The sequence below is a fragment of the Eucalyptus grandis genome, chromosome 4, assembly GCF_016545825.1.
Source record: "Eucalyptus grandis isolate ANBG69807.140 chromosome 4, ASM1654582v1, whole genome shotgun sequence".
Lineage (NCBI taxonomy): Eukaryota > Viridiplantae > Streptophyta > Magnoliopsida > Myrtales > Myrtaceae > Eucalyptus > Eucalyptus grandis.
Window position 1 is genome coordinate 11,668,428 of NC_052615.1, and position 10,636 is coordinate 11,679,063.

A 10,636-nucleotide genomic window follows, 5' to 3' on the forward strand; every position below is an offset into this window, starting at 1 on the left:
GCAGGAGCAGTGCTGGAGCTCTGCTCGCAGATGGGGAGGAGGAAAAAAGAAAAAAAAAAGGGGAAAAAAAAACAGAGCAGTCCACTACTCGCGTAACCCACCAAAAGGAAAAGGGGGGGGGGAGGGAAAAGATACCCACGACCGGAAATTGTATTATAATGGCGAAAAGGATAGACTACACTCTGCAGCAGCATTATTCAACCTGAAGGGACCAACAACAAAAAAAAAAAAACCATATCTTTAACCCAACCCCCCCATTAAAATTGGATGAAATCTGAAATCTTGATGAATTCTTGCCTTTTGAGCTAAAAAAATGGGATTTTGATTTCACAATCCCCCTAAAACCAAGAACTCGTCTGTCCTCCCTCCCCCTTTCATCCCCACCACCAAGAAGGAAAACTCCCAAAACAAAAAACCCATGAAAAGAAGCTAGAGAGAGAAAGAGAGGGAGAGGGGGAGGGGGAGGGGAAGGGAGAGAGAGAGCTCGCCTTTTTACTTTCCTTTCTTTCTAATTCTTGGCTCCTCTGCTTTTTGGCAAATGCAAAAGTTGTCCTTCAAATTGCGGTCATGACCACTCCTCCTCTTCCTCCTCTGCTTCCACCTCCACCTCCACCTTCACCTTCATCTCCCTCCCCACCGCTCTCTCCCTCTTGCTTTCCTCCTACTCTGTCACTCTCACTCTCACTCTCACTCCTCCTCTTGGCTCTCCCTCACCATCTTCCCAGGTCCCGCGCCGCGGTATCGCTGCCCCGACCATTCTCGCCGTCTGCTCAATAATAATCGGAGCAAAGATGATTGATCTCAACACGGTGGAGGACGACGAAACGCCGTCGTCCGGCTCCTCCCCTGCCTCTTCTCTGTCCTCTGCCATAAGCGCTTCGAATATTAACTCCAACCCTGCGTACCCAACTTCGTCTTCTTCTTCTTCGTCCTCGTGCTCTCCCTTGTGCTTGGAGCTGTGGCACGCCTGTGCCGGGCCTCTGATTTCGCTTCCCAAGAGGGGCTCTCTGGTGGTCTACTTCCCTCAGGGCCACTTGGAGCACGTCTCTGATTTTCCCACTTCCGTGTTTGATCTCCCTTCCCAAATTTTCTGTCGTGTTGTTGATGTGAAGCTCCATGTAAGAATTCCGGCACTGTTCGTATTCTTGTCTTTGGTCGTACCAAGAATTTTAAGTCTTTATTATGAACTTTCGTCATGAGCGTTTGGTCTGCTCAATTTCAGCTGATTTGGTTATAATTGATTTGGGGGTCGTTACGTTTCTGTCGTGTAGTTTCTTCCGTTGGGGGAAAAACGGCTCTGTTTCTTTTTCTCTGTTTTGGTTTTTCTTGGGCTGAATTGATGTCGGATGCATGTTTTCTTGTGACAGGCCGATGCGAGCACCGACGACGTTTATGCGCAGGTTTCGCTGGTTCCTGAAAGAGAGGTGAGGTTATGCTACGTTTGTCTGATTTTTTGGAGTCTCAGATGCTGACGGTATTCACCAGAAAAAAGATAAGGGAACGTGACCCTGTTTGTGATCTTGAATTTCGACCGTGTGCTCTTGGGGTGGTCTATTAAGTCGTGGGATTTGGCTTTAGTTTGAGTGCTGTATTGGAAAAAGGGTCTTGTGTTGATGGAAGATAACTCCAGCTGCATTGTGTTCTCTGCAGCAAATTGAGCATAAATTGCGCGAAGGGGACAACGAAATAGACTTGGATGAGGATGAAATTGAGCCGGCCGTGAAGTCTTCGACGCCTCACATGTTCTGCAAGACTCTGACTGCTTCAGACACGAGCACTCATGGCGGGTTCTCTGTTCCTCGGCGAGCCGCGGAGGACTGCTTCCCTCCACTGGTATTGCATTTCAATTTAGCCTCTTCCATTGAGACAGCCTTGTTTTATTACGTTTTTATCCAGCTAATGCCTTTTCGTTGGGTGGGGTTTAATATATTTAGCTTGCTTAGACTTAGTAATCTGTGAACGCAGGATTATAATCAACAAAGGCCTTCTCAGGAGCTTGTAGCTAAAGATCTGCATGGCCTAGAATGGAGATTCAGACATATATACCGGGGTATCGAATCAGAGTCCTCATCTTCCTTTTGATGGAAGTTTAAGACATATATAAGGACCTTATGATGTGGTTGTCATGGAAGTTTGTTTTTTCAACTAATTCTTTTATGTGTGTGTTTGCGTGAGCAGGACAGCCACGCAGGCATTTGCTCACTACAGGATGGAGTGCATTTGTAAACCGGAAGAAATTAGTCTCTGGGGATGCTGTGCTCTTCCTTAGGTATTAAAATATTGTGCTGTAATTTGTCCACTTCAGTTAAGATTTTGAAATTCATGTATTTTATTGAAACCCAGGGCTTCGAACGGAGAGTTGAGATTGGGAGTTCGAAGGGCAATTCAAGTTAAAGGAGCTTCTGCTTTTCCATCTCTTTGCATCCAGACCCTGAATCAGAGTGCCCTTATGGATGTACCGAAGGCTGTATCTCTAGGAATTGCCTTCAGTGTTTACTATGATCCAAGGTACTTGACTGGACTGTGCTCATCAATTCTGACCATACAGTGAGGCCACTTGTGCGAATGAATGCTAGCTTAGACTGTAGTTTTATTCTGCTTGTAGCTTTACATTTTGGTGCTAAAATAGTCCGGACAACTAGTTGAACTTTGTAATCATGCGTTTTGGAAACTGGTTTTGGTCGATTTTAAGCCAGGATCGCGTCTCTCTTCATCACGTGATGAAGATGTCTTGCCTTTTTTCCTCCTCTTCTGAAATTTTCGTGTCGTGACACTCTCGAGTGATTGGCCAGTGGTCCTGATACTGATTTTACAGGTCTTAATTGATGAAACAGTGGTACATTCTTTGAAAGTGAGGAGTTAATGGACTTCCCGAATGATCATTTTAAGTTATCTTGTGATAATTAATGTGTGCACTATTTATAGGACAACTCATGTTTTTGCTTGATCATTCCCCCATTGTCCACTAGTTTAAGCCTTTTCTCCTGGTGTCGAAAATTAACACTCCTCCTTGCATTGATACGTGCTGCACAGTATTTGGGTAAAACTATCAGAGCTACTAGATTTGGACAATCCCTTGGTTGCTGTTCTTTATGAGGTTTAGCTGCCCATGTTTTGCTGGATAAGACAAATCTTATATGACTAGTGATATTTCTGGGAATTGTTATTTGAATTGCTCAAGTTGTTCCATGTGTACTTGGCTAGGGGTGGCTGTAAAAGTACATGCTGAGTTGCCATGTTCAAAGCAGTGATTTTTTTTTTCCGATTTGTCATTGTGGAAGCAGCATAATTTTTTTTCAGCATCAGGGGAAACTTTTTGTGGATAAAGCATGGATTTGAAACATGTCAAGTCGTGTAGGTCTCAAATTAATTGTGATTGTATTGTATCAAACAAGGATTTGAGTAATTTTTTTCGAATTTGTCATGTCAGAAATTACCTCCATCATATACGTTGAGTTGAAGTTAGCTTGCTGGAGAATTTCTGAGAATTGAATGGACCCTTGCTGTTTTTTGTTCTATTAATGTACCTCAGGCAGGTCTTAAATGTGTGGAACATGGATTGGTAATTTGTGACGTTAGACCTTGACTAGTTTTCTCAGGATACTGCTACTACTCTTAACTATGTCAAATCTGGATCTTTCATTTATTAATGCTGATACTTTTTGACTTTTCAAATTGCTCTATTACTGTGTCAACTTAGTGCTTCTGCGGAAGAGCTTTACCCAGGTCATCATATTTTGTTCGATCGTAAATGCTATGTGCTGCTTATGCTGGTTCATTTTCCAAACTAGTGGATTGCTTTGCCTATGATCCTACTCAGTTTGCTTTTGATATTATAGTCCTTTACAAGTTGAGCTAATGTCTGTCCAATTGCAGGGGATGTGTCACCATTCTTATAATTTTAATGATGGATAGACTGTCTACTTCTTGTTCATGCAATGATTTCTCCTTGATATATGTGCATCACTGATTTTGCAGAGCCAGCTCATCTGAGTTCCTAATACCAGCTCGTAGGTTTTTCAAGAGCCTTAACCAGACTCTCGCCCCTGGCATGAGGTTCAAGATGCGTTTTGAAGCTGAGGATACAGCAGAGAGAAGGTTCAGTTCTTTGGCTTGCTTAGTGTGTACATTGAGGAATGCTTTTGCAGCCTTACTTATATAAATTCTTTCCACGGCAGACATTCGGGTCTGATAGCCAACATAAGTGACATGGATCCTGTTAGATGGCCAAATTCGAAATGGAGGTGTCTGTCGGTGAGTTCATGTTTGCAAAGCTTGTTTATATGTCTATGTGGCCATGAAATTTAGGTCAGGACCCTTATAATGCATCTAGCTTTTTCCCTCGAACAAAAAATAAAAATGATAGCTACACAGCTAACCTATTGTGCACCATCTTATATAAGTTAAGTGTGTTATTTGACTTGTGAGGGTTCAACTAGATTTGGGGCTTAATAAGGAGAGCCTACATGATGTTCTATGGGCAATTTGTTATGAATGTCCTTACCTTTGAGTAAGCTTTTGTTATAGTGTAAGTGCTGATAATGATTCCTGAAAAAAGTAGTGGAAAGGATCATCTTCATTTTTTGTTTCAATAAAGTCTACAGCTATCCCATCCTGTGTTTGCTGTTTCCTGTGGAAAGATGCGTCCATTCTGATGCCCGTACATTGGAAAGTTTATGCTTACTCGAGAACTGTATAGCCCATAAAAGTTGGGAACTTAACTCATGTTTGAAGATTTTACTCAATATGTCCTGCAATTTCTCTCTTAAGTACATCTGATGATGTACTGTTATTTTTGGTGAACCTTTCTGTAGTAGGGACTGAACTTTGGGACGAGTTAATATTTGTCACTTGCCATGAAGTAGGCATAAAGAAAACACTGAGAACTTAAATTGTATGTGTTTTTCACTTGAAACTTTTTAAAAAGGTGCCTGTCGCATTTTCTTTCATAAACTGCATGATCTGTACGGTTGTTACTGAATTCAGTGTTCCTGATAGTTAGTTACTTCCACTTATATGTTTTTCATTGCCAAGAAAAAAAGGTTGTTTCTAAGCATTAGGCGTGTGTTTCATTAACTGACTTATCATTGAGAATGAAAGCAGATGCGTATAATCCTCTGAAACCAAACCAGCCAGATGGTTCGATTCCCTGTCAGGAATGTGCAATATTCAGAATCGTCTGATGTGTGACATTGAAGTTAGTTGGTTCTTAATTTGCAGGTTAGGTGGGATGACGTTGAGCCTGATCGTGGTAGTAGGATTTGTCCATGGGAAATTGAGCCATCCGGTTCAGTTTCCAGTCCAATCGGTTTTATGATGCCTGGTTCTAAGAGGACTAGGTTTGGAATACCTTCCATGAAACCAGAATATCCGGTTCCAAGTAGGTTTTGTGCTCTGAACATTTTGTTTGAGACACGATTTTCTCTTTTCTGCTTGATTTACCCAACTGAACTGTGTTGAATCTGACAGATGGAATTGGAGCATCGGACTTTGGGGAATCTTTCAGGTTCCAGAAGGTCTTGCAAGGTCAAGAAAACTTGGGTTTTGGCACTCCTTACGATGGTATCGAAACTCAAAGTCATCGGCTATCTGAAGTGAGGAGGCATCATCCTGATGATTCAGGTGGTTCTGAAGCTGCTGCCACCAGAAATGGCATCACAAACCCATCCGTGAATGCTAGTGTCACTTACAAAGGCATGGGCTTTGGCGAATCTTTCCGGTTTCGTGAGGTCTTGCAAGGTCAAGAAACATTTGCCAACCCACCATATACAAGACCCTGGTTTACCAGTGGAGCCCAAGGAAATGGTGCATTTGGTGTTCGTGATGGCTTTCAAATGGTTCCTTCCAGGAATGGTTGCTCTGCCCTAAGTCAGGGTTCAGACAATCGTTTCGGTCTTCCGGTTTCCTCCGTACAAGTTTCTTCACCATCTTCAGTATTAATGTTCCACCAGCCAAGTAGGAAAAGCTCCAACAGGAGTTCTCTTTGTAATACATTGCCATGGGATGAGAAGCTCTCTTCGCCAATGAAGGTGAGTTTCGGTGGCACGAGTCCGCTGGGTTTGTTGAACGAAGAAAATAGATTGAGTTTCCCTCATTCTTCCATTTTGTTGCCATCGGAGGGCGTAGTTAGCGAGGACATGGCCCCGCCTTTGAAGAGTAGTTGCCGTCTCTTTGGTATATCATTGACTGAAGGAAGAGATGTTTCTCACAAGGAAGTTAGCATGAGCTCGTCTAGGTTGAATGGTGAACCCCTTTTTGGTCATATTGGAGAGAACTTCCATCCAAAGGCCAATGTGAGCAGGGTGGTTGGTAGCAATTGCACGAGAGTACTCGACCTGCCTCCTGTGAGTGATGTGCTCTTTGATGTCGCATCCTAGAGACAATGGTATATTGGGAAAAGCCCCCCAGAAAATCGTGTATTCAGAAGTAGGGAAGGTAGTGGAAGTTGACCTCTTAAGCTTTCATTTCTTTTGGGCGATTTAGTATGATGAAGCCATGCTGTCATGAGTGGAGATTATCTGTCTGTGTGAATTTGAAGTTTGTGAATTGTGGCAAGTGCAAAACCAGTGCGGTGGTATGGGAGTACTGTCTTATGTGATTTTGAAGATGCTTTGCATTTGTCAAGAATGGCTGAGATTGAAGGTCCACAAGTCTCGTGATTTCATACCTGGACAGCTTTTGCTTCCAGGCAAGTATTTTCTTTGGGGTTGACCTCTATTTATGAGGCAATCTTTTAGGTAGGCATTATGCAAATTGGGGGTAGAGAAGTGGGCGATCTACTCTTAAGTCTCCTTTTAGGTGGGATTGCCTTGATGGCCTCGCACTTTGTCAAGCTAGAATTCGTGTATATGACCTCTCTATTCAGATCTTTTGTACTGTTTTTATTTGGCCCAAAAAAAAAAAAGGGGAACTCGAAGAGGATGATTTTAGTTGATGATTTGCTGTTGGTGCTTGAGATTGCCGAAGCTGATGCAGAGTATGTGGTGAGAAAGTTTAGCCTGGTCTAATCAGTAGTTCTCCGGATTCAGGAAGTGATTAATTTTCTGCTGGTGTAATTTGAATTCGACTCGTTTTTCGTACTATGGGAATGAAAGGCGTGTACTTGTTTGTATGACCTGTTGTAGAACCTTTCGGGCAGACGATGTCTGTTCGACTTCATTTAGGTATTTGAACAGGTTCGATCCTTGTGCAAAGGTTGATCATGTCCTTGATGCTTCAGGATTTCCGCTGGGTGCTGCATCTTTCTGAAGAGAGAACCTATAACTGATGCCTCTTATAAAATATGTTCACTGTTGCAAAACACCTACTGCCTTGTTCGAGCGTCACGGATTGGCACGAGTAAACGCCCAACTTCAATGCAAGCTTATTGCAAGCATTTGATGCATCTATTCTTGAACTGCCAATTCCGCGTCGCGACAATGTACTTACCCAATAGGGATTCCTCGTTACGCTGGATCATGTCGAAGTTGACTGTAGTTTTATTCGTGAGGAGGTTGGGCAGACAGGATGGCGAAAGGGTGTTGAAAAAAGTGTACAAAACACACCAGAGGACGGTACAAAACTTCCAAATTTTTTCTACCCAGCAACGGCTTTTTCCCCTTCAAAATAGTAAGATCCTAGAGACGGTCGGAGAAAGTAAGCTCTGATGAAGCTCTCAACAGAACGGTACATCACCCAATTCATGGCAAAAGAAATTTCACTCGACTGCCCCCGCGGCCGGAAAGATGTACAGCCGGCTGCAACTCTCTCTTCACGTGCACTGTCACGGATGATCAGAGTTCCAGCACCTTCCTTTCTTTTCTTTCTGTGGTTCTTAGCTGGCCATTCCTTGTCTGCTCTACCATGTCCCTGGCTCTGTAGCTGGTGATGGGTCAATGTCAAAGGACTTTGTCAGTATAACAGTCTTTAGGATATCGCGAGAATAACAGTTTGTGACTTACGAATTCTTACGAATTCTGAAGGAGTGAAACTCATAATAATTTATAATTATTTATCATTTGGATATTTGCAGTCCTAGATAGGCAGTTATTTTAATAGTATATTAAAAATTGTCATTCAATCATGTCTCTAATGTCTATCTGCTCAACGGAGTAAACTATAGTCCTACTTTTCGGCGGATGTTAAGGAAGGAAACTTCCTCGCGCCTTCGGCTTGAATTCAGTCAAGCGATGATGTCAGGGATGCCAAGTCCAGGAAACTTCCTGGATGATGATGGTATCGACTAGGAAGTGTCGGGGCTGATCAAACGACGTGATCATGCGTGAGGTCCACTTGACTTTCGATGGAATGTGCATGTTATGCTCTCCATCCTTTTGTTCTCCAGAAATTTGGCGGGCTCTTTGATTGAGAGAGATCATGTCGAACGTACATGAATTCGTCGATGAGGATGGGTTTTGTCCAAATGCTTCGAGTATTCTTGATCATTGATGCAAGAGACACAGCATTTAATAGAGACGTGACAAGACTAGACGTACCTGAATTTTTGTATTCTTACCGTTGAGTGCCCAAACTCATTTTTTTTTCCAATCAAGTGCCTAAACTTTTCAGATTTGGCTCGACATGAGACATTCATTAAATAAATGGAAAAAACACTATTTTTTTTTAAATTTATTGTACTTTTATCAATCAAGTGTCAAATCTGTCAATTATATTGATTGAATTTTAAATCTTTTGATAATTTATTAATATAATTTATCCAATCAATTTTTATTGGAAATTATTAATATGAACATAGATAAAATTACAATTTGTAATATTTTTTAATTTTTTTTTCTCTCACTTGGCCATTGGACAAGGGCCTGTGAGCCGTTGCCAGCTACTAGTGTGGGTTGTGGTCCTCATCCATTCCATCATTGGCTGTGGGCGATGATCAAGCTTTTGCTAGATCTAGCAAGAGCAACTTTTTCCCAAGCAAGGGTGGCCCTTGCTTATGTTGTGAGGGTCAAGCCTTCACCATATCTAGCAAGGGCTCGACTCTTGTGGCCTGGGCAAGGGTGATGACCCTCATTGGCCACAATAAAAAAGAAAATAAAAAGAAAAAATAAAATATTCTATAGAATTTTAAAATTGTTTATGTTAACGCGTTATGCTTACATAGGATGACCGACATTCTTATTAGCAAGTCTTGCCAAAATTGGCTAGATAGACTATATTGGGAAATCTTCAAAAGATTCAGAACTCAATTAGTAAATTTGAAAACTTTATCATTGATTTGACACAAGAGCTATAGGTTTAGGACTTTTTGAGTATTTTTGTTCCAAATAAAGTGTCATATCATGTGATTTTGATGGCATGGCTAGCTTACACAATTGATTATGTGGCTCTTTTACGTAGGATAAACCGTGCCATCTCCAATTAGGTGTTGGGCGATCAGGAGAGAGAGAGAGAGAGATAGAGAGGGGGCTGACTCGGATGATTTTAGCCGTGCAATATTTCTTTGTTGCGGTGGCATTATTTTAAGAGGCCACATTTGATGTTAATATAGACAATAAATGGCTGGTGCTGTATTAGTGTCCATGTTGACATTTTTCGGTCTTGTCATCATCATTATCCTGTTAATAAACCGTTCGATGATTGAAGAGTTATCATACCGGTGGTTACAACTCTATCAATTATTGAACATAACACTTCAATTAGTGCCCATTTGAACAGCCACCTCAATTTGCCACCACCTCAATCTTACATTGAAACCACTGGGGATTCGCCCCAGTGGCCACCCTTACAACTTGGAAGAGAGAGGTGGGGGGTTCAAATCTCCACATGCTCAGGGGGGATTGGAGGTGGAGACGATTTCATTTTAGGAGTGGGTTTTGACTCCCACGCCTACAAGCAGACATGGCAAAAGTTTGAGAATGAGTGTTAGAGTAGGATTATAGTAGAACCGACAAAAAATAAAAATAAATTACATTGAGAATTCGTGGTATGCCTTTCGCAGTGGAAATACAAACCAGAATAATTATCTCGTGTCTAGAATCAGACGCTATTACGTTAGGAACGTACTTAGTATCCGGAACATCTAAAGCACATGATTCTAATCGTGAGAGATGATTCGAGCTTGTGTTTCTGCCCCGACATTTATGTTTTCAAATCTCCACGAGAGATCGAATCCAATGCACCTCCTAAATATGAGTAAACACGTGTGCGCACGATCTTCACGTTGATGTCTTAGTCCTCATGGTAGGTTGGAAACCATGAGCAGCACAGGCGCTCCCATTTCAAATGATGACTCTCTATCTTACATGAGTAAACGACTTCGTCAAAATCGATGTTCAAAGGAAAGCTCTTTTGTCTTCAATTGTTTTCGCGATGGGTTTATCAACGCTTAGCCGAAGTGATTAACAATGATCGCAAAGTGATGAGATGAACATTATTGAGCCGAAGAGGCCATTAGTACCCTATCGCTAAATTACCCAATTAGTCGTAAACTTATTTCATAACTATCAATTTAATCCTAAATTTTGGTGTATGATTTCAATATAGTTATTTTAGTTAATTGTCACGAAAAATCGCTGACATGGTGATTCACAATTACTAAGTCAAAATGTCATGTAAGATCACTAACCGTCAATGATGATCGGATGTTATGTTAGAAATTTTCAATTACAATCGATCATATGGATTATATTGAAATTTCACA

General features: G+C 41.6%; 1 protein-coding gene across 1 annotated transcript; it reads left to right on the forward strand.

Annotated features, from left to right (window-relative positions):
• The first annotated feature begins 258 nt into the window (after positions 1–258).
• Positions 259–7,111, forward strand: LOC104440981 (auxin response factor 3). Its single transcript, XM_010053958.3, has 10 exons — positions 259–1,118; positions 1,368–1,424; positions 1,651–1,833; positions 1,966–2,050; positions 2,179–2,269; positions 2,344–2,508; positions 3,979–4,098; positions 4,179–4,254; positions 5,221–5,380; positions 5,470–7,111. The coding sequence occupies exons 1-10, from the start codon at positions 792–794 to the stop codon at positions 6,375–6,377; spliced, it is 2,172 nt and encodes a 723-aa protein (XP_010052260.1). The 5' UTR covers positions 259–791; the 3' UTR covers positions 6,378–7,111.
• The last annotated feature ends 3,525 nt before the right edge of the window (positions 7,112–10,636 follow it).

Bases quoted from the DNA above. Each gene is read 5' to 3' on its own strand.
- LOC104440981 (XM_010053958.3), top strand. From the start codon at position 792: ATGATTGATCTCAACACGGTGGAGGACGACGAAACGCCGTCGTCCGGC. The intron at 1,119-1,367 runs GTAAGAATTCCG...TTCTTGTGACAG, and splicing joins TTGTTGATGTGAAGCTCCAT to GCCGATGCGAGCACCGACGA. The intron at 2,051-2,178 runs GTATCGAATCAG...TTGCGTGAGCAG, and splicing joins ATTCAGACATATATACCGGG to GACAGCCACGCAGGCATTTG.